The 24,275-nt window shown below is 46.1% G+C and overlaps 1 protein-coding gene across 2 annotated transcripts in view; it reads right to left on the bottom strand.

Annotated features, from left to right (window-relative positions):
- Positions 1 to 332: 332 nt before the first annotated feature.
- cpne4a (copine IVa) overlaps positions 333 to 24,275 on the bottom strand; it is a 48,169-nt gene continuing 24,226 nt past the window's right edge. For both annotated transcript variants that reach the window (XM_063880082.1, XM_063880083.1), the window contains 9 exons: positions 20,327 to 20,425; positions 15,128 to 15,214; positions 12,871 to 12,930; positions 10,961 to 11,094; positions 10,122 to 10,176; positions 9,041 to 9,092; positions 7,013 to 7,146; positions 6,125 to 6,361; positions 333 to 3,159 (listed from right to left, as the gene is read on the bottom strand). In XM_063880082.1, coding sequence (XP_063736152.1) covers positions 3,028 to 3,159; positions 6,125 to 6,361; positions 7,013 to 7,146; positions 9,041 to 9,092; positions 10,122 to 10,176; positions 10,961 to 11,094; positions 12,871 to 12,930; positions 15,128 to 15,214; positions 20,327 to 20,425 — 990 coding nt within the window. In that variant the 3' untranslated portion in view covers positions 333 to 3,027. The remainder of the gene's footprint in view (positions 3,160 to 6,124; positions 6,362 to 7,012; positions 7,147 to 9,040; positions 9,093 to 10,121; positions 10,177 to 10,960; positions 11,095 to 12,870; positions 12,931 to 15,127; positions 15,215 to 20,326; positions 20,426 to 24,275) is intronic.

Genomic DNA, 24,275 nt, shown 5'->3' with positions numbered 1-24,275 from the left:
CTTCGAAGACAATGCCGCAATTGAAACCTGGAACTCTTTTGCTGCTGTTCTCCTTCTTCTTGATAATAATACATTTTATTCATCAAGTGCTCAAAGACGCTTTACTGAGGTAACAAACAAATGAGATTATGTCAAAAGTCTGATTGGAAAATGGAGCAATAAACCCACCTCCATCTCAAGGCATCAGATCCAGATCTTCATCCCACCTGGATCAGGGTCTAATCTCCAAAGACTGTTAACATGTCCATCCTATGGAGTCAATAATGTCTCTCCTGATTGAAATGACATGAGCTTCGCTCCACCACTGATAATAATGGAACCCACTCAGAGGCTATGATAAAACCTTTATTATCTTCAGTCATTTATCACTGTTTTGCACACAACACTGCATGTTAACACAACAGTCACGTGACCCAACACCTGCCTGCCGTCTTTCTACCTTTGTTAAAATAAGTACGTTTGAAAAGTTCATCGTAACATCGTGAACTGGTTGGTGCATCTGATTAAGACACCTTCCTGTAGAGGTTTTTCTCTCCACGTCGCACTGGGAGGAAACGGAGTTATTTGATGGGGTAACTAATCCCATTGATCCGAAGAACACCTCAGGATCCTTCGGGCCTGCTTCAGGATGACACCTTGCTTAACCTGAGACAAAGACCTGGATAAATGGTGGAAAATTAACCCAACCTTAGAATGCATGACGATGGTTCTGGCCTTTGATCAAGGCGCATCATGGACACTTTCTCTGGGGAGTTTCCAGCATGTCCCACCAGAAGAATACCAGAACCAGAACTTCTTTGAAGGACCGCTAATCCCTAGCCTTGCTTCCGCTTAGCGGAGATGGAAGGTTAGCTAGTATACAAGTCTGGAAACACTTTAGATTCTTGACTCGTGGCAAGCTGCAGAGACGAGTGGCCTTTGATTAGGATCCTAACCGGGAGCAAGACGTCTGGACGGTTTTGTTGAGTCTCCTGCAAAAGCAACCTAGATATGTTTTATGTGGAAATTGGATTCTGACTGAGGATTTTTGCAAACTGCAGAATCCTTGGAAGTACATCTCATTTCCTAAAAAGAGAAAAAAGGATTGAGAAAGTGTGGATGCACAGATTGGAATTGTCCAATGTGAAACCAATAGATCTTCAGAGACGGAAAGAGGTGAGGGCAGGTGTCGTTGCACAGTGACCAAAATCTATTACCCTAATCTAAAAAATCTCTCCGAGTATACTCAGGTTGTGCTCTTAAATCTACTCACACATTTTTGCTTACATGTGAACATGCTCGAGAGTAGGACAGCCCCGTCACCGGGAACATTGTAAACATCATTATTACTCGTATTACTCACTACCAGGAAACAGAAACCACACGGACCGAGGAGCCCTGCATGGAGATTGCATGCAAAACAACAGCTCATGCATCTGCCCCGCCTTTAGAAAGGAACAGAAGAGGATGCAGACGTCTGTGAAGGCAGCTTGCTTGATCAACTGGCAGAGATCCAAAATGCTTTACAACGTACGAACCTTACGAAATTTAGCAAAATATGCACAAACTCTTAGAAAACCAAACCAGAAAGGTGGGGGGGGGGGGTCATACGTTCCTTCATTCACTGTTTCCCACCTGTCATGCTGTCTGCAGGAAAGCAGCGTTAGGATTGGTCAGTGTTGTGTGTGTGTGCTTTTAACGTCCAGTAAAACACGTCTGAATGTTAGGACCAGCTCTGCCTCTGCAGGCCCCGCATGCACAACGGACGCTAAAGGTGCGACAGTTAGCATTTTTACACATGGAACCTAGGTTAGACTGAGATGAGAGGACGGTTTATGTGATCATGTAATGTGGAATAACAGTAACTAAAGATAACAAACCTATGACTCCCCACTGCACTCAAATGTGCACAACCATTAGGAAGTCCTGGCAGCATGTGAAGACCTGTCCGTGAGCTAGCTGTCGCATGCTAGCTACAGAATAATTTGCAAGCTAGCAAAAATACTTTCAGCTCACTTGCTACCAGTTAGCAACTAAGGGTTGATCATGTTTGGCAGTTTGTACGCTTAAAGAGGAAGAATCGGAGTTAAATTGCTTTTTGCAACAAAGCTAATATGTTAGCATCTTGGTTTTTGCTCAGTAGAAACATGCTATCAGTTTGTTACGCCACTGTTTCCTACGCAAAAGCGCTGCATAGATACACTTTGCCATTTAACAGCATTCTCCGACTGATTTGGATCTGAATGCTGTCATTGTAAACATTACCACAGAATAAAAGAGAACCTCAAACGTTAGCTACAATTCTTAAATGCTTAATGCTACATAGCCAGGCATTTTGCTCACAGAACGCGCTATGAATTGCTACTAATAAGTGTAAACCCTGATTTAACGGTCAATAGAACTTGGATCTTGAAGTTAGGGATGTTATGAAGTTGAAAATGAGAAATATAAGTTCACTGTGATATAAGCTAGTCTGCCGTACTCAGGTCCACAAATAACAGATCATATTGCGTTTTAGACTCCTCTGCATCTGCGTTCAGTAGATCGAAACACTTTGTCCACCTATGCTGTGCATCCAAACACCCCGAGCTACGGTTTTATATGTTAGCCTACATAGGATTAGGATCAAGACGCCTATCATTGCATGTTGAGAAACTGCAGCGCAGCAGGATTAGCGCAGTCTAGGTTGATACTAACTCACTGGTCTTTGGATTAGTGTGTATCATCTGCTTGGCCTGCCTCCTCGGTCTGTTATGGTATGTCCAGTGTATGCATGAAAGTAGATCTGCTCTTTAGAAGCTAACACGAGGTAATGAAGCATTGTCCATGTGGTTTGTGCCATAAAGCAGCCTCACAAACTTCCAGTAGGTCCAACCGTTAAATTCCCTCCCAATGTGAATGCAGCGGCAGACCTGTCGCTACAGTGATCACATTTCAAATGAGCCCCTCCTTCGTGGTAAATACTGCATGTAGCACCTTTAACATCCGCATCGACAAAGAACAAAACACAGTAAACATTTTCTGAGTCCAGGAGAGGCTGCTGGGCGCTCAGGGTCCGAACTGCCTGGAAGACTGGTACTGGCTGGGCACTTTGGGCTTGATGCCCTTGCTGTTGTAGTAGTCCACCACCTGGTTGGGCACCTCCGCTAAAACGCTCTTAGCCAAAGCAGCTGGAGACGCCTGAGGAGCAAACAGAAGGAAAACATCAAATAATTGCTCCTGTTTTAGAAACCGCGGCACGGAAAGGACAAACATTCAAGAGCTCTTCACTACCTTACATTTCCTTTAGCTGATGCTTTCAATCAAAGCGGCTTACAAAAGGTGCAACAAACTCAAAGATTTAAAGTCAGAACAACAAGAACCGTGCAGATGTAATGGCTTCAAACATGCCATTGTGAGTGCTGCTCACAATGGTACCAGTGGGAAGCTCGTTCCACCATTATGGAGCCAGGATAGCTGGTCCTGGTCCGACTCGCAGTGAGGGAGCAAGCTGATTGGCTGTTGCAGAGCGAAGTGCTGGAGTGTATGGTTTGACCATGTCTTGGATGTAGTTCCATTGACAGCTCAGTTGGCCAGCACCAGTGTCTTGAAATGCATTCTGGCTGCCAGTGAAGGGAGCAGAGGAGAGGTGTGGTGTGGGAGAACTGGGGGAGGTTGAAGACCAGTCAGGCGCAAATACGTCCCAGCCCGTGTCCTCACCTAGACCTGATGATCCCCACCAGCCTCTCATTTTTATCAGGACTGAAAGTACTTGCATGAGAGTTTCACGCTGAGCTGCCCAGCGTTCCCCGCCTGTTAGACACCTTGCCTGATTACCTGTTTGAAGATGTGTTGTTGTTGTTGTTGTTGTTGTTGTTGTGGGTGTTGTGGTATCTGACTTGATTAAAGCATTTTGAAAACCTGCTTCTGTCTTTCACATCGTGCTTTTAGTCCTGTGAGTTTTTGCAGTAATAATCAGCATGCTTGTTCGGCTGCAGCTCTCGGCTCTCTGGAGAGATCTTCAGAAGTGCTTCTGAGGAAGTGATTATACTTTCTACAAAAGCATTTGCGTATGTAGATTTCTCCTAAATTCACTAAAAGTTAACTTTATATAACGCCTAATTTGCATATTTAAACACAAGGTTTCAGAAAACTTGCAAGATCAAATATAATTGTCTTAATGCTGGAAATCAGCGGTTTGGTTTCCTTGGGCTTTGTGTTTTAATTCCTGTTTTATTTTGAAATGTTTTTTCTCTTGTGTCTGCTCTGCTTTAACTTCCGGTCCCGGTTTCCTTGGGTTTGCCCGGCCTCCTGTTTTTGTGTTAAACTGTTTTGGTTTTTCAGCTATTTGTTATAAATACCAGTCATCCTCTTTTGTAGGGTCCAACCTCCATATTTCAATCTGTTCACCTGGAGTCTCCAGCAAGTTTGTTTTTTGCAGAAATAAACTAGAATCAGTGGCTGCTTGGAGGAAAGGGAAATTAAACGACTAAACTTTGTACTAAATTCTACTTATAGGAGCGACAGCAGCCGTAGTTTTCTGGAGGCTAGCGGTCCGAGCTGCTCTCAAATGGAAATGTGTTCCTTTTGGGCCGAAGACAGAAACTCCTTCCTCACACAGATTAAACCCAGCAGGGGAAACATATCCACTGACCTTAAAACGAGTCCAAACTTTAAACATTCATTTCCACTTTGAGTCTATAAACTTCAGACTTGTTAAAGACATTGCAGAGAATATTTCCCACTTTCGATTGGCGGGCAGATTGCCACCGCCTCTCCGCTTTTCACGGGTAAAAACTCATTTCTTCGATAGCTTCCCACTCTCCTCTCGTCCTCCTCCACTTCCAATATGCTCTGATCCTGATTCAAAACGCTCTCTCTGCTCCACTCCTCTTACTGCTTCACAGCTACGAGATCTTCGGGTCACACTAAGATATATATACACATACTGTAACGCTCTATCCCAGAGAAATCTCTCAAATTAACACGCCATCTGGTTCACATATTTAGAGGCTTTTAGCTCCTGGACAACAGACAGCTAAACGTGTTGGTAATAATATCTTCATTTTTGCAGCAAACAAAGTGCTTTAGAGCAACGCATGGCAGGACGAAACAAACGGAGGCAAAGGAAAGCAGATTCGATGTGAACAGGGCAAGAGGCCACCAATTAAACCACCGGGGCATTCACGTGAAGTTCGAGTAAACAGACAGAAAATCCTTTTCTTTAAAAGAGCTCATATTCTGCTGTCCGGGCTGTCCCCTCTCCTGCAGTGTCTTCTATAGGTTTTGGTGCATGTAAATGCCCCCCCCCCCCCCCCACACCTGAAATGCCTCCATGGGACTCCTTTGTCTTCCTGAACACGGTGACATCACTATAGAACTAATTGTACGTCATATGCCGATAAGGGGTATGACCAATCACAACAGAGCCGGCCAGCTGACCAATCAGAGCAGACTGGGCTCTGGTTTCAGACAGAGGGTGAAAAGAGGAGCAGCAGCACAGACAGTCTGAGAAACATAAAGAGCTTTCTGAACATCACAGCATGGAGACATGTCCCAGAAGAGACACAGAGCATGGAGACATGTCCCAGGAGAGACACAGAGCATGAAGACAGGTCCCAGGAGAGACACAGAGCATGGAGACAGGTCACAGGAGAGACACAGAGCATGGAGACATGTCCCAGGAGAGACACATAGCATGGAGACAGGTCACAGGAGAGACACAGAGCATGGAGACATGTCCCAGGAGAGACACAGAGCATGGAGACAGGTCACAGGAGAGACACAGAGCATGGAGACATGTCAGAGTGTTTGTTCCCCCTCCTCACCCTCTGCACACCTGCCAGCCATCAAAGACCACTTCCCTCCGAGAGACTCTGCTGGATCTTTGAAGTGTTCATGGATTAACCCGCCAGCCAGCTCATACCTCGGGACTCCCTCTGCCAATCCTCTGCTGGATTACTCGCCAAACTCCAGCCAGAAACAATTTTACCATCCTTGGCTCATTTCCATAAAAAATGCCTCCCTTACCCGTCCGTCCGGTGTGTGTGTTTTGTTTCTCCTCAGCAGGGAGACAAAGGAACTGAATCCTCTTTAGATGAATGCACCTGTAACTGTGTTCCACTGATTTTATTGTACTGTTTTTGAGTCCATGCAATAGACTCACGTGTTTGAAGTTGCGGAATGGGACGAACTGGACGATGTCCCGGAGGACAGGCTCTCCTTTGAGCGATCGCAGGATGCCGTCGTCTCCGTCCAGCATCTGCATGTCGCTGAAGTCGGCGCTCCCGATGCCGACGATGATGACCGACATGGGGAGGTGCGAGGCCTGGACGATGGCCTCCCTCGTGTCGGCCATGTCGGTGATGACGCCGTCCGTCAGGATCAGCAGGATGAAGTATTGCTGTGAGACGGAGAATAAACGAACACTCAGACTATCACGTCTTTGGTAATCTGATTCATGGTTCACCTCTAGAAAGATCCATTGTAATGCATAAGTGCATGGTTTCATTTTGCTGCTGTAAGTCAGACATGAACTGAAACGGTTTTGTGTTGAACTTCAAGTCAGTCCTCAAAGTGTCAAGAAAAAAGAAGCAGACCTGACATGAAACATATCCAGCCAAAGAAAGCCCAAGGAGAAGCAGGTCTCCTTTTCTTTAATCCGAGATACTTCTGTAGTGTTAATTAGCGTCAGTCTGACAACTCTGTCTCCGACTGGAGAGGACAGCGGAGTCGGCTTGTAATGTGCAAGAACTGTCTCCTCCTTTCTCCCTTTCTCAGAATCTCTCCTCATTATTGTTCAAACCATTTAAACTAGCACACAAATAGGTAGTTCTTCAAAGTTTGCTTTGTAACACCAAATGTTTTCTGAGGGAGTAACCAGACAGATCTGCCACAGCTCAGAGTTTAGGCTTAAATAAAGGGCTATTTCAATTATGTGAGCTTTGGGTTAAATAATACGTTTAGGTGACAATAACTTCCCAATCTTTGGTTGAGAAGTTATTCGACAGATGAACAGCGGTCTGATGAGTGTGGTGCTTCTTGTCTCTCTCACCATTGCCTCTTTGGTGTGCACCTCCTGTGAGGCGGTGTTGGCCACCTTCTGGATGATGGGGGCGATGTTGGTGGGGCCGTAGAGCTGCAGTTTGGGGAGGCAGGCCTGGTAGGCCTCCACCACGCCCTGGATACCTGACAGAGAACATCAAGGATGAATGGACTCATCAGAAATCCAAAATATCCCTGGAAAATTCAATGTATCCTGAACTCTGCCACAGGGGATGAGATGTCTTCCTGACCCTGACCCTGACCCCGACCCTGACCCTGACCCCGACCCTGACCCTGACCCCGAACCTGACCCTGACCCTGACCCCGACCCGACCCTGACCCTGACCCCGACCCTGACCACAATTTTCATGAAACCTGAACAAATGTCGAAGCACTCACCGAGGATAACCCACTTCAATTTGGGACACACACACACACGCACCCACGCACACACACACACACACACACACACACACACACTTTCTGAAATCTGAGGGCATCGAAAATTTGGAAAACTTCCCTACTGAGAAAGTTCACGTAAACGGCTCCTCAACATCGGGTATCTACGTGTTCAACATATCTCCATCCATGCTGTTTCTACATTGTGACATAGAGCTCATGATCACACCAAAGTCAAAGCAGAGCGACTTCCTAACTTGAGAAGTTGCTCCGTTGGAGGAGCCCCTGAATGCACCATCGGCCTTGGTGGAGGTCTTAGTGGTGGTCAATATAATCCTGAACATTAAACCCTTTTTCAGATGCTCCCAACGTGTCCTTTACAAACATCCAGCAGAGAAACATCCTGTCAAGTTCACTGGACCAATATAGAGATTTCCCAGCATGCCCGGCAGCAGGTCTGAAGGTATGTGAAGGTCAATTATAACACCTTCTCCTGTGACACACACACACACACACACACACACACACACACACACACACTGACACCTAATTAAAAGTGTGTGTGTGTGTGTGTGTGTGTGTGACCTTTACATTCCCAATAAACATGGGAGAAACAACACGGAGGAAACTGTTAGCTGACAAAAAACCCTCTCAAGTGTCTCACTCGGATGTAGCATCTTCTCAGCTAACATGCTAATAACAGCCTCTATTCGGCTCTGTTTTATTAGAGACTGCAACCAAGCTAGGCTAGCAGTCTCCCCCCGCTTTCAGTCTGTGCTAGGCTAGCAGTCTCCCCCCGCATTCAGTCTGTGCTAGGCTAGCAGTCTCCCCCCTGCTTTCAGTCTGTGCTAGGCTAGCAGTCTCCCCCCGCTTTCAGTCTGTGCTAGGCTAGCAGTCTCCCCCCGCTTTCAGTCTGTGCTAGGCTAGCAGTCTCCCCCCGCTTTCAGTCTGTGCTAGGCTAGCAGTCTCCCCCCGCTTTCAGTCTGTGCTAGGCTAGCAGTCTCCCCCCGCATTCAGTCTGTGCTAGGCTAGCAGTCTCCCCCCGCTTTCAGTCTGTGCTAGGCTAGCAGTCTCCCCCCGCTTTCAGTCTGTGCTAGGCTAGCAGTCTCCCCCCGCTTTCAGTCTGTGCTAGGCTAGCAGTCTCCCCCCGCTTTCAGTCTGTGCTAGGCTAGCAGTCTCCCCCCGCTTTCAGTCTGTGCTAGGCTAGCAGTCTCCCCCTGCTTTCAGTCTGTGCTAGGCTAGCAGTCTCCCCCGCTTTCAGTCTGTGCTAGGCTAGGCTAAATGTGTAGTGGAAGTCGTTATGTAAGGGATAATGAACAACGATGCAGTCAGTTGTTAAAAAAGAACGCTACAAAACAACGGCGATGTCATCGAGTATTAACAACCTCTGAAGGTTCAAATTGACCAATCAGAATCCAGTATTGAATTTACTCGTGTAAGGATCTGAGTTAATATCCTGATATTTATTTTTGTTATATATAAATATGATTTTCATTCACTTTCAATTATTAATTTCACAATTAAGCAATATGCACAAATTCACTTTGAGCGTATCGCAGGTTCAGATGACCCCCCCCCCCCTCAGATCAGAGCGTTTTCTTCACCATATGATTGAGCGTAGGTACATCAGAGCGCCTACCTGCACACTCCGGGTTCCCCTCGTTAAAATTCACCGCAAAGTCGTGGGAGACCTGGAAGGGAGGGGGGAGAAACAGGGAGACTGTTTGATCTCTTCATCAGAAACACAGAGATCTTCATCAATTAATCAGGACGACGCCTCGCTCCTCGCCTTCATCTCTTTCAGTGTCTCTTTGTGTTGACGTCTAATCAGAGCAGCCTTTGTCTTTTTAAAACAACCAATCAGAATCACAGGATTGTCCTCTATGTTTCTCTATCATTATTCCTGGATAATTGATTAACGATGTTAAGTCATTTTCTGAGATCCGTAGTCAGTATTTTAGGGGGTGGTCAGTGTCCTCATTATTATGAGCTAATAAATCATCTTATTAAGACACTGTTTTGGGTTGTTAGGTTATCATTTTGATAAATGTGGTTATTCATTTCACATAACTAATCCTTATTTTGAGACATCAGCTCAGTTTAAGGACGTACTAACCTATAACTGGTAAATGTAAGTGACTATGAAGAGACATTTAGTCCTCATTCTCAGACACTGTGATGGTTTTGAGATACAGAGTCATTATTTTGTGAGTCAATATTTTTGAAATACTTTGTTATTTTTTGCAAGATGAATTCATTCATTTGAGATATCAGTCTGTGTCTTCAGATATAACCTCCTTATGTATAGGTTTAGTTTCATCAGGATGAGAGGATAAGCCTGTACTTGCTTTGGGTGCTTTGGGTTCAATCGGTTCTCTAGCCTTTATTTTGAGTTCTCAAGTTCTACATTTAAAACCTAAATCACTATTGAGATACAGTTTCTCCTTATGATGACTCGCAGGTGGATATTTGCTTTATTTCTGATGTGTTGACGTCTTGTTTTGGTTCCAAACTGACTTCCTGAGCTCCTGGACCTTCAGCACATTTTGATATGTAAATCAGCTCTTTACCTGAACAGAGGTAATCAGAAGTGAACCTGAATGCAGCACTTGAAGATGGCAAAGGGGGGTGGGGGACCAGCTGGCAATTACCACTGTCTGACTCCCCCCTGCAGACAGAGAGCATGCTGGGAGCCACGGTGAGCCGAGAAGTTAAATTACCTTGTAGTCAGGAGGGATCTGCGCCCCGAAGCCGAACGCCGGGAACATTTTATCACTGCGAGGAAGAAGAGGGGGAGGAGAAACTGTGAGGAGTCTGATTCAGGAGGAGGAGGGATGGTGATTGGCTGTCAGCGGGAGTTAACGAGCTCATTCACACCAACGCCTCGTTAACACAAAGCTCAGAGGTCACTTCTGATTGGCTGCAGGACTGAATCACACGCCTGAAATGTTCCGCAGACACTCTCCCAAAGTTTCCCAAGAGCTTTTATTTTGAAAAGGGATTTGTAATCTAAAGTTTGTATTCCTGTTCATTTTCTTTATAGAACACCTTCTGAAATACTGAATTAGTACTCAGTGTGCTAATTCTTCTTGCAGCTCATTAAGTAGTTTTCAAGGTATTCTGAGTTGAGATACACTAAATGATTTCCGCCTGGCTTCCAGTCTTTATGCTAAGTGTTCAGACATGTTTTATCTCTTACTCTTTTCAAAAACATGCCTGTCTGTGTGTTTTTATGCAGGTTTGAAACAAGAAACCAAACTCAAACAGAGCTGTTCAGGGAATCAGCTGAAGGCTTCCAAAGAGTTCTTCTGCACAGAGAATAAAAAACTCATACAAATATAATATTAAAGGAACGCCTGCGTGGGACAGAGAGGGAAGCCTGAGGGTGTTTAGTTTTAGTCTCTGAAGAAGAAGAAAACTCAAGGAGAAAAAACGGCCAGTTTCTAAAACCCGGTACCAGAAGAGAAATACCAGATCCCATCTTTAACCCCACGGCGGTTTGAGTTCCTGCTCTCTTTCTGTAACAAAGCTCTGATGGAACATTAACTCTCAGGCCGACCTGTCGTAGTCCTGGCAGATCTCGCCCACGGCCACCAGCGCCTTCAGGTACTCGTTGGGCTGGAAAGGGTGGATGTAGTGCAGCGAGCAGCTGTTCCTCGGGTCTCCGTTAGACGCCGTGAAGTCGATGGCTACCTGCAGACACGGTCGATCAATCAGAGAGCAACGTTAGCAATTCCAGCCATTAGGCGTGTAGTGTTCTGTGATCCTGCGCTGTGCAGAGTTGACTTTGTGCCAAGAACCATTCGTGTTGCACCCATTAGAATGGATCCCGCTGGCACTGGAGTGGGATTTAAGACTGGGAAGAGCCGTGTAGCCGAGCCCACGCTGTTTTCCTTGGGAATGAAGGCTACACGCGTCCCATTAGCTTACCCAGTTAAGCAAATCCCTATGTGGTATTGAGAGGCAATAGTTACCACAGTTAGCATATTAGCCTTTAGCTGAAAGCAGCGCTATGTCAAACTATGTAAACAAAAGCATATGTATGCAGCCTTCAGCATTAATAAAGCATCTACAACCATCATGGCCCCCGGTAGCCCCCCACACATATAACCACACAGACTATAACACCCCGTGTGTGTTAATAACTGTGCATGTCTGGCTGCGATACTCAGAACGGTTTCTGAGGTCTATCTTTGTGTGTTCTCTAAACTGTAAATATAATTTCCAGACTTTCTTTTATGATCTTGCAAAGTAAGGAAAGTTCTCTCCTCAACAGATTCTCATTCATCCGATATAATAATCTTTGTACATTTGGTTTGAAACGGGTGCAATATAAATTACTGCACTTTTTGTTGTTTACTTTTTACTTCTGTATGTTTTATATTTGTTCTAAGAAGCATTTTGAAGGACCTCTGTGTGATGAGGGGATGAATCAACTTGTCTGGACCTTGTTTCACTTTCTAACTCGCAAAGATGGCGTCACATTCGACATACAGTAACTATCGTTTGGGATTCCCACTCGAATTCTTTGTGGGATTTTAAGTTTTTATTTTTAAGATTATTTCAAAATGTTGTCAAACTTTTCAAATATTTTTATTTGGATTCGTGCAAAATAAGAAAAGTTAATCTAAAAAAAGGCAGCGGTTGTGGCAGTAATCTGCCCCCACGTCTGTGTGATGTGAGCATGCGTTGGAGCAGCTGTTCGTACTGCTTCATCACTCAGAACATGCATGTACAAATACATATTTCATAAGGGAAAACTGACTCTGCTGGTACACTGTGAATTATAGATGGTGCTCATTTATCTCCTCTATCCTGAAATAAAGTCAGCCGGTTCTCCCGGGTAAAGGAAGAGCGACTGAAATCAAAAACACTGTGCGGGCTGAGCGTCCTACGGAGAGTCGACAGGAAGTAACAAACAGCTGATTTGAAGCTCCAGAAGAAACACTTCCTGTTTGTTTCTGTGGATTTATGACTAACCAGGAGCTTCCTCCCGTGTGCAGAAAACAAAAACGCTGTCGGCCATTAAAGCTTTGTGACATCACTATGGAACACTCGCACTCCTATTGGCTAGCGCTCCGACAAGTTAGGCTAAGGGGCGGGACATCTCTAAGCGGTTGAGGACAGGACAGGAACAGGAGAGGGCCTCTTCTATTTAAAGTACACGTTCTGCCACCACTGATTACAGAGCGGTCCGATTGCTGTGAAGGATCTGAACAAACCATCACACCTGTGATTATTAACGGCCGTCCTCTGGTTGCACTGGTCAGACCCAGTGAGAGGGTTGCCGGGGATAACCGGGACACAAAGGAGGCTGCTGCCATGGCAACCGTCTCCATGGCGATATCAGAAATTATCTCAGAGAACATGGGAATGTGTGTGTGTGTGTGTGTGTGTGTGTGTGTGTGTGTGTGTGTGTGTGTGTGTGTGTGTGTGTGTGTGTGTGTGTGTGTGTGTGTGTGTGCTCACTGTAAATTGGATCTGACAGCCTCCCATGATGTAATCCAGGAAGGAGTGCATCTTGATGATCTGCAGACAGAGGAAGAAAAACAGACATGAAAATTAAAGTTTCACGTTTAAAAGTTTAAGTAACATCAGAGCGAGCAGCGGCGTCCCCTGCCCCTCAGCTCACTCACTCACTGCAGATTCAGAACAAAGAGGTGCAGGGAGGAGGGGTTTCTGTGTTGGACCCTGAAGGCAGCGTCTCCCTGCTTCCAATGGGATTTCTGCATGTGTTGTTGGATAATGTCAGAAAGTAATCTCCAGACCTACTAACCCTACAGACCAGAAGATGCGTTTATTTTACGCGGCCAACAATGGCCTTACGATCTTACAGCACGAATGGAGTCTTTTCATGGCCTGGTTCATATTAGAAGTTGTGATTGGTCAACTGCTTAGAGATGTCCCGCCCCTTAGGCTGTCACGTACAGTGTGTTGGAGCGCTAGCCAATAGGAGCTCGAGTGTTACATTGTGGTGTCACTGTGTTCCGGAAGGAACCAAAGGAGTCCAGTGGAGGAGTTTCATGCAACGTTTTCCAGCAGTGGATCATGTGATCATTTCTAAACGCATCTTCTTTATAGACGTCACATTCAGTCTACTGTTTCGTTGTCTCCGGGTGCCTGAACACATCATTGCAGTTTGCACGGGTTCATTTTCTCCGTAAGTCAATATCACTGACTCCAGAACCTGCACAGAAACACATCTGCAGGAAACAGCCTTTGGTGTTTTCCAACGTCCCTCTGTCTTTCGTTCCACCGAGCACTCACTCTGCACACTTTGTGATGATTTAATAAACACACAGACTCTGGTGGTGCAGCTACACATCTGTACAGCTGAGTGTCTGCATCTTGTGAGACACTATTGCACTGAAGCACTGAGGCCTCCGCTGTGGAGCCGCCTGCTGCAGGAGGACAGCCTTCTGCTTAGTGGACCGTTTTTATTCTGTGCTCTTTGGCTCCACAGATGTCAGGCCATCTATCTGCTCATCAGCAGCGATGGACACACAACCGGGGGAGTAGTTTGGGGTTGAGTATCTTAAATGTCATCCGGTGTGAATCGAACACTGATGGAGAAATGACGCTGCAGATCTTCACATCTGAGATGGGAGATGTGGTTTCTGTGCTGGAGATAATTGTGAATGAACAGCGGTGATCGTAGGCGTACTATACGATTCATAAAATCTGACCGCAGCCTGCAGAGCTCTCAGGAAACCCTCTTAACCTTTGATCGATAGATGGATATATACTCCTCATATTGAGTCGAAAGGAAACAAATAAGGAAATAAAGTGTGTTGTCTTTCCATCAACAGATCTAATCAAATAAAGGCTAACATTTTTGAAGTTCTTGACTATTGATATTTCTGATTCTGCTCGATTGAAGTTCATGTTTTTATTCTTTACCTGAAGTACGGTTTTGAATGCAGGACTTTCCGTTGTAGCGGAGTATTCTTACTGAAGTATTTCTACTTTATTTTCCAGTAAATCATCAAAGTCTTGCGTCACTGATTGGATCCGAGCCTGTGTGTATCTGGAGAGATCAGAGGATAATAAAACCATGTAGCTGCAGACCTGCTCTCATTCTCTCGTCATGCGTGGAGTGTAAATGAGTCTCAGTGCTCGTGTTGTGCTGCAGCTCGTCTTCTTCAGTCTGCCGTTAACCGGGTCTGAGCGGCAGCTCTTTGTGTGTCGAGAGTCATCGTGTTGAATGTTATCAGCCCTTCAGTCAGCTGCAGGATTCCCCGGGCTCAGCGCTGTCTGCCAGCAAATGTCAGGCAGCTCAGCGCCCGATAATTACCTCAGTCTGTCCGACGAAACCCGAGGAGGAAGAACTCCTCAACTTCAGTTAACCAAGGAGAGGAGCTTTGAGTCCCCTTTATAATCTCCTTTATGAAAGGAAAGGAGAAAACGCTGTCCCACAAACTTTACCGTGACACAAGATTTGGCTGTTCACGGAAACAACCGCTCGTGACCGGGAATAAAAACATCGTCGTTTGGAGAATAATGTCATAAAAAGTTGCTCATCCTTTCTGTTTGAAACAGTTCTTAAAGATTCTGCCTTTTATTGACGTATGAACTATAACACCAGTGGACCCAGGTCAGAGCCTTGAGGCACTACACTTGTAGTATTTTTAGAGCCTCGTAATTAAACATCTCATAATGTCATTTTTCTGGTCAGTTTTCCCATCAGCCCATGAACACAACGCGGGTTACAGGAATAACAGTTCACCTTGCACTGGTTCAGAATGACGATCCCGGAGTTCTTGTAGTTTTTCTTCTTGGTTTTGTATTTGGAATTCATGCACGGCCACTGCACCTGAAACCAAACGGACAAAAGAACAGCAAAAGAACATTACACACACAAACTGTATATTTCAAAGAAACACACGCCTGGAATTGAATTTCCTAACACTCCGCCATCACTCGGCATATCATCTCTTCCTGTCCCCTGGTCTGGAGGTCAATGGTTTTCTAAATGTGTTTTTGGTTGTTTGCCTGAAATAAGGTCTGTGGTTAACACAAGCTGAAGAGACATCAACGCTTATTTCTACGACATGAAATACGCCGGTAATTCCCCCACTGGTTGATTTAAAAACTGAGGTTTTTAACAAGTGTCATTAGCCTCCTTTAGCTTAGCGGTGGTGACTTGAAGTCATGTGACCGTGCTGTAGTTCCTCTATAGCCCAACATTAGCCTCCTTTAGCTTAGCGGTGGTGACTTGAAGTCATGTGACCGTGCTGTAGTTCCTCTATAGCCCAACATTAGCCTCCTTTAGCTTAGCGGTGGTGCGGGAGGTCATGTGACCGTGCTGTAGTTCCTTTATAGCCAACATTAGCCTCCTTTAGATTAGCGGTGGTGACTTGAAGTCATGTGACCGTGCTGTAGTTCCTTTATAGCCCAACATTAGCCTCCTTTAGATTAGCGGTGGTGACTTGAAGTCATGTGACCGTGCTGTAGTTCCTTTATAGCCCAACATTAGCCTCCTTTAGCTTAGCGGTGGTGCGGGAGGTCATGTGACCGTGCTGTAGTTCCTTTATAGCCAACATTAGCCTCCTTTAGCTTAGCGGTGGTGCGGGAGGTCATGTGACCGTGCTGTAGTTCCTTTATAGCCCAACATTAGATCTTTACTTCAGGAATCATAAAGAGGTGTTAATCTGTGGAGATTATCCTGCTGAACTAAAGGTTCCAAAATTAAATACCACATCCCTGCAGCTCTTTATGGAGTCTCAAACTCATAACATAAATCAGAATATGTGATCCAGATTTCCCAGCCTGGTTATAGTAAGAGCAGCCTCCTCTCCTGTTCCTGTGTAGGAGTCAGAGCTTCCTGTTTAGAGCGGTCTGTCGGACAGCCAGGTTACCCACAAAGCTGTCAAAACACACCTCAGCGGTTTCACTATGACTTCATTACATGAAACCGAGGAGAAAAGCAGCTCCTCAGACTCAATCTGAGGCCAGGAGGATGTACAGGGGAGGAAGAACAGAGCTCTCCGGAGGCTTTAGCTCCGAAGGGATTCTTGTCTCTGAGTCGCTGACTGTCAGCCGGGGAGGGAGGCCAATAAATAAAACATGAACAGAAGAAGAAGAGCAGGGGAGGGGGAGTGTTTCCCCGACGGGACTGGACTGACTGCTCATTGTTTCTTCTCCTCGGTTGTGAGGATTAAAAGTTGATCCTGTTTCAGTGGGTCTGACACAAAAACAACATCCAGTTAAATAAAAGGCAGCCAGAGAAATGTGCCATAAGCCTCCTTTTACGAGAGAAATATCAGCTCCTCTTAACCCGGAATTAGTCAGCAAACATAGTTTTGTACTCTACATGTTGTCTGCATTGACCCCTGGAGGAGAATTGCTCTTGTTTGAGGTTTGAGGTTGAGCAGCTGAAAAATCCCCAGCCAGACTTTTGTTTGCTTTCCACACCATGGGGAGAACAGAGCAAGCTTCATGTCTCACATAAATAACTTAGATCTTCAGAAGCAACCAGAGAGACTGAGACAGGGAGTCTATTAGGAGATGTTGTACAGTGGCCGAGAAACAAGCTCAAACACAAGAAACCATGCAGATACAGAAACACAAATCAGAGCTCAGGAACATCTGCAGCAGCTCTTCAACACATGCAGGAACATCTGCAGCAGCTCTTCAACACATGCAGGAACATCTGCAGCAGCTCTTCAACACATGCAGACATCTAGAGAACATTCAGCAGAGAACATGAGCAGTTTACTGAAAGCTGCAGAAACCAAACGCTGCAAGAAGCTCCAACACAACGGAGACCAGGGGACACTAAAGAGAGACGCACACAGCTGGAGACCAGGGGACACTAAAGAGAGACGCACACAGCTGGAGACCAGGGGACACTAAAGAGAGACGCACACAGCTGGAGACCAGGGGACACTAAAGAGAGACGCACACAGCTGGAGACCAGGGGACACTAAAGAGAGACGCACACAGCTGGAGACCAGGGGACACTAAAGAGAGACACACACAGCTGGAGACCAGGGGACACTAAAGAGAGACGCACACAGCTGGAGACCAGGGGACACTAAAGAGAGACGCACACAGCTGGAGACAAGGGGACACTAAAGAGAGACGCACACAGCTAGAGACCAGGGGACACTAAAGAGAGACGCACACAGCTGGAGACCAGGGGACACTAAAGAGAGACGCACACAGCTGGAGACAAGGGGACACTAAAGAGAGACGCACACAGCTAGAGACCAGGGGACACTAAAGAGAGACGCACACAGCTGGAGACCAGGGGACACTAAAGAGAGACGCACACAGCTGGAGACCAGGGGACACTAAAGAGAGACGCACACAGCTGGAGACCAGGGGACACTAAAGAGAGACGCACACAGCTGGAGACCAGGGGACACTAAAGAGAGACGCACACAGCTGGAGACCAGGGGACACTAAAGAGAGACGCACACAGCTGGAGACCAGGGGACACTAAAGAGAGACGCACACTGCTGGAGACCAGGGGACACTGAAGAGAGACGCACACAGCTGGAGACCAGGGGACACTAAAGAGAGACGCACACAGCTGGAGTCCAGGGGACACTAAAGAGAGACGCACACAGCTGAGACCAGGGGACACTAAAGAGAGACGCACACAGCTGGAGATCAGGGGACACTAAAGAGAGACGCACACAGCTGGAGACCAGGGGACACTAAAGAGAGACGCACACAGCTGGAGACCAGGGGACACTAAAGAGAGACGCACACAGCTGGAGACCAGGGGACACTAAAGAGAGACGCACACTGCTGGAGACCAGGGGACACTAAAGAGAGACGCACACAGCTGGAGACCAGGGGACACTAAAGAGAGACGCACACAGCTGGAGACCAGGGGACACTAAAGAGAGACGCACACAGCTGGAGACCAGGGGACACTAAAGAGAGACGCACACAGCTGGAGACCAGGGGACACTAAAGAGAGACGCACACAGCTGAGACCAGGGGACACTAAAGAGAGACGCACACTGCTGGAGACCAGGGGACACTAAAGAGAGACACACACAGCTGGAGACCAGGGGACACTAAAGAGAGACGCACACAGCTGGAGACCAGGGGACACTAAAGAGAGTCGCACACAGCTGGAGACCAGGGGACACTAAAGAGAGACGCACACAGCTGGAGACCAGGGGACACTAAAGAGAGCCGCAGGCAGGAAGTCAGGCTGTTGGATTGAGTCTGAACATAAGATTTGTTGACAAAAAGGAAAATGATCACGGGGAGAATCAGAAACTTTGTCCTGAGTCCAGGGGACAGTAAAGCAGAGGATAGGTTCACTGTTTTCAGCCTCAGGACATTTAAATATTCCTGCCGGTGATGACGGGTTAACGGGAGGATCATTACAGAGCGCTGGTCACTGATAGTCAGACGGCCGCTGGAATCTCACATTGTTGCTGAGTCGTCAGCTGTGTTGTCATCTTTGGGGAGTTTTTAGAGAAAACACACATCCAGAGACAGCACGCTAACGGAGAGGAATTTAATTAGCGTCCGCCTCGTTTTCTGACAGCTGCGTCTTCATTAGCGCAGCCTCCACTTTGCCGCGCCGGGCAATTACCTCCCGCCGTCCGTCTCCATAAACTGCCCTGGAGGAGCGGCGTTGCAGAGCGCTAATGCTGCTAATTGGCTTTTTAATGGAAGCCTGCAGCTCACACAGTTCAGGTTGTGTCTCCTTAAATTATCCGGGGTTAAAGTCTGCTGCTAACCGAGGTTTGAAGCCATGTTAGCGACGTAGCTCGAGGGGAGATAGCGCCAGTCAAGCAGTCACTGCTTTAGACTTTCTTTAGGATCCTCATTAGCCTCATTCTGACAATCCACAATATCGACAATAAGAGAAAGCCTCTCACATTCAGAGCGTCGAATCAGAAATCAAATGGCAGTAAAATAAGTGAATAAAAGTCTCAAACTGCACAACTCTAATTGTGTTCTGTCGCGTTAGGTATCCTTAGCTATCACTTCTATCCAACCAGTGCAAACATGTAGATACAAACTCAGATTAGCAGGTTTAGGAGCTTCAAATCATCCAAACATTCCCGAAGCTAGCACCACAAATATTGCATTTCATTTCCCACATATCCATTGACTTGTAGTTTATTCAGACCATTAAACCGGAGTCAGCTGTTTGTAGTAAACATTTATTTTTCATTTGAATGTCATTTTGGACTTAAATAAAACCATGTCAATAATCATATGTTTGGCTCTTGGTCTGACTCTCATTCCCCAGTGTTGCCCTTAGCAGGGGTGAGGAAGAACTCAGGTCTTCCACTTCAGTAAAAGTAGAAATAAGAAGCGCCACAAATATACCCTCCCTTCACAGAGAGAGGAATAAGTAAACTAATGCAGAAAGCTTTATAGCATGAAGGACCTTATACACAGTCTTTTTCCACGTTAAGGGGTCTTTATCTGAAATGTTTTCAGTCCCAACGTTTCCGAGCTCCTTCCAGAAGAACACATTTTAAATTCTGGAGTTCACCCAAAGCTAGCCACTATTTTGAAACCAGAATACTCCTGGATCCTTTAGGATGGAAGGCTTCAGCACATGTGGCTTATTATTGGGCAGAAGAAGCCATATTTCTTTCCAACAATTGCATGGGCCTTACTCTGCCTCTGATTGGCCTAAACAACCAGCCAATGACAAAGTCAATGTGTACTGACCAATCAGAGGAAGAGGAAGGCGGGACAAGAAGATTCCGCATAATAATGGCTTTCAGTTTTGTTGGATCCTTCTTTGTCGGTCAAGGTTTCAGGAAAACTAGGTCTTTGAAACATCTCAATAATCTGAATGTTCTTTGCAGCGTCAACGGTGTTTCCACTTTACTGCTTAAAGGTCACAAACAAGAAGAAGAAAGACTTCCCAAGAAGGAAAGGGGACAAACGTTCCAACAGAAAGGAGTTTGTGAAGTGCGTCCTCATCTCCTACCTGCCGCCCATCGATGGCGCCTCTCATCTCTTTGAACGACGCCTCGAACTCTCCGATGTAGTCGTGCTTCCCGTTGGAGTCCCAGTCCCACACCGTGCACTGACAGGACACAAACACACTTCATCGTCAGGGAATTATAAACCGATTAGGAATAAAACACATTAGAATCATCAGAGGACAGATTTCAGTCTGAGATGAGAGATTAACCGAACCCTCGACACTCTGATGACACTCATTATCGCTCCGTCACAATAAAAACCTGATTCCGCCATCTCTAATTAGAGGAGGTTAATAGATGTAGTTTCTGTTGCAGCTCCTTCAGAGATAAAACCTGTGGAGGACAAACACTGAGGTTTGAAAGGAAGCAATTCAAGTGATCGTGAAGCAAGAATTCAAAAGTACTACGACCGTCTCTGAGACATCCAACCATCTGTGGTTAAAGAAGGAAGATGTTTTTGAAAAGCCTGACAACATTTATAGTAGAAAAGGAAAGAAAGGTTAAGGATTTAGGTTTGGTAAAATATGCGATGAGGATACGCTGAACTACAGAACGTTTATTTCACACGTCTTCTAAAAACGTCTTTTCATTGACCCTCCGTCCTTCCAAATAGAAATGTTCTTCTTCATTGCCTTGACAAAGATATTTCCACAAAGAATATTTAAAATAACCAGATGTTTTAGTGTCCCTTCTGTTGTGACCTGAATACACCAGATAAATATAATCCTCCTGCTGGACCTGCGTCACGTGACCCGCGGAAACGGGAAGTGAATAAATCAGAGACGAATCCAGGACAGTCTGACAGAGTTCATGAAAAATAGATCTGGCGAGAAGAAGAACCCCGACACACACACACACACACACACACACACACACACACACACACACACACACACACACACACACACACACACACACACACACACACACACACACACACACACACACACACACACACACACACACACACACACACACACACACACACACACACACCATTGCTCCAGTTTCCATTTCACTCCTGTGGTTTTATATTTTCATATATTCATGCAGGAGCTTCAGTGAGCAAGTGGATGTGTGATACAGTGTGTGTGTGTGTGTGTGTGTGTGTGGGAGTGTGTGTGTGTGTGGTGGGGGGATGCTGACAAGTGAACTGCATACATTTAGCATGTATTTCATCCAGTATGTAAAAATATGTCCATATGTTGATCGTAAACCCGTGAATGCAGATTGAGCGTTTCTCCCGATTATTCGCTCGGCGTGTGAAGATGTGTTTTAATGAAAGTACTTTTGCAGTAGCTTGTTGGTATTTACACTACACTGATTTCCGTATTGTCAAATAACGTCTCTAGCCATTTATCCACATAATAATCTGGCTGTAAAAGGACAAGAATATGTTGATGTTTGTTTTGCGACTGACTGTAACTTAACCTTTTTGTTTCTGCTCTGAAAATGAGAAAGATGTGCACTGTGTTTTGTTAGCACTACTGTAGTTGTTCAGATTGTACAAATGCTGAAGTAGAAATCGGGAATAAAAAAGTGAATCAAACTAGAATGAAGTTTATTTTATTCCAGTTTGCAGTTTCTAAAGTATTTCCCAACACTGAAGCTGTATTTGTTTGCTAGTTAATCTAAAATCAGGTTCTGTCACAGTCGCTGCTTGCTTTTTATTTTCTGGCGACGCGCGTGTCTCTAAACGGCACGCCAATAAAGCAAGTTCAAGTGAAAGTGAGGAGAGGGAGGATGAAGAGGGGGTTCAGTGTGAGGCTCTCTTCTGACGGTCATCAGGAGTCAAGTGGGCGAGCGAGCCAATTACACACAGCTGGGAGAACATGTGAGTCATTATTTGTGTGTGTGTGCGTGCGTGCGGGCGTGCATGTGTGTAAGCATTAGTGTGTGTGTGTGTGTGTGTGTGTGTAAGCATTAGTGTGAGTGATGTGTAAGCATAAATCACATCAGCAGCAGTGATGGCTGTTAGAAAACCTCCCTCCTCTTCCTCTTCCTCTTCACACACATTAACAGACCAGGTGTAAACACAGAAATGTTTCTGTTCACCTGAGAGGAAGCATGCTGGGTTTTAATGAGCTGTCACACTCGCAGCTTCCTTCACTCTCGGGAAGAATTTAAACCTAACGAGCGGCTCGGCGGCATTTTTGCTTCTCATCTGAACCCGGCCTCTGCCACTTATTCTGTTCTTATACACCGCAGCTATTCATCAAAAAAGATAATGAGTAAAGAGCAAAGAACCCTGCAGACCGTTCTCAATATCTAGAATGAAAGCAGAATTAAATTCATCTCATATGTTAACTAGGGCTGTCGATAAATCGATTGTATGGATTATCTCGAGTGTGTAGTTTACGTCGACTCGTTTAAATGACAACTGGTTTTCTCTTCAACATCCGCCAACGCTCCCCTCTGGCTCCCGTAGTTCCAAATAGGCTCAGCCCTGCCCCTGCGCCGCGCCCGTTGGCCACAGAGATACACTAAACATCATAGCAGCGAGTAGGGAAGAACTCGTTCCCAAGAAAGGCACAGTGTCATCCGTAATTTGGAATTGGTTTGCGTTTACGGCGACAGACTTAGATCAAACACCACTCGCCACACGTGGACTTCACTTGGACGGGCCGCCCGGGTATATTAACGGCCGCCCAAGTGAATTTCGGGACCCGTTTATTTATTTTTTAATCCGTCCGCGAGCACGACACCATCCGCGATTGATTAACTTGTGGACAATGATCTCTTCGCTCTATGCCTCCTGTTCGCTCTGCTATCGTGTGAAGGGTCTGCTAACAACCGACAAAACAGAAAAACGTGCACCCCCCGTCATGCGCTGCCACCCTCCGCAAGTATATTTCAGATCTGTGGGAAACACTGAAGTGTGTTTGAAGTCTGTTGCTAGCAAAGGCAGCAGTATGACAAATTCACTGCAGCACCTCAAACAGAGGCATCCTGCCGAATGGGAGAAATGTGGCGCCTAACGGAATGAAAAAGACGGCGGTACCAAAAGTAAGAGACAAACGATTTAAATCGTTTTTTTTTTTTAGGCCATATCACCCAGCCCTAATTTTAACATGAAACTCACTTCCATATTCTGTAAATCAGAACTGATACCAACCAGCCATCCAACCAACCAGCCAACCAACCAGCCAACCAACCAGCCAACCAACCAACCAACCAACCAACCAACCAATCAAACAACCAGCCATCCAACCAACCAACCAACCAACCAACCAACCAACCAACCAACCAACCAACCAACCAACCAACCAGCCAACCAACCAACCAACCAACCAGCCAGCCATCCAACAAGCCAACCAACCAACCAACCAACCAACCAACCAACCAACCAACCAGCCATCCAACCAACCAGCCATCCAACCAACCAACCAACCAACCAACCAACCAACCAGCCAGCCATCCAACAAGCCAACCAACCAACCAACCAACCAACCAACCAGCCATCCAACCAACCAGCCATCCAACCAACCAACCAACCAACCAACCAACCAACCAACCAGCCAACCAACCAGCCAACCAACCAGCCAACCAGCCAGCCAACCAACCAACCAGCCATCCAACCAGCCAGCCAACCAACCAACCAACCAACCAACCAGCCATCCAACAAGCCAACCAACCAGCCAGCCAGCCAACCAACCAAACAACCAGCCATCCAACAAGCCAACCAACCAGCCAGCCAGCCAACCAACCAAACAACCAGCCATCCAACCAGCCAGCCAACCAACCAACCAGCCAACCAACCAACCAACCAACCAACCAACCAGCCATCCAACAAGCCAACCAGCCAGCCAGCCAACCAACCAGCCAGCCATCCAACCAACCAACCAGCCAACCAGCCAACCAACCAACCAACCAGCCAACCAACCAACCAGCTATCCAACCAGCCAACCAACCAACCAACCAACCAAACAACCAGCCATCCAACTAGCCAAC

Source organism: Eleginops maclovinus, chromosome 3, assembly GCF_036324505.1.
Source record: "Eleginops maclovinus isolate JMC-PN-2008 ecotype Puerto Natales chromosome 3, JC_Emac_rtc_rv5, whole genome shotgun sequence".
Taxonomy (NCBI): Eukaryota; Metazoa; Chordata; class Actinopteri; order Perciformes; family Eleginopidae; genus Eleginops; species Eleginops maclovinus.
This window is presented reverse-complemented; position numbering and strand designations above follow the sequence as displayed.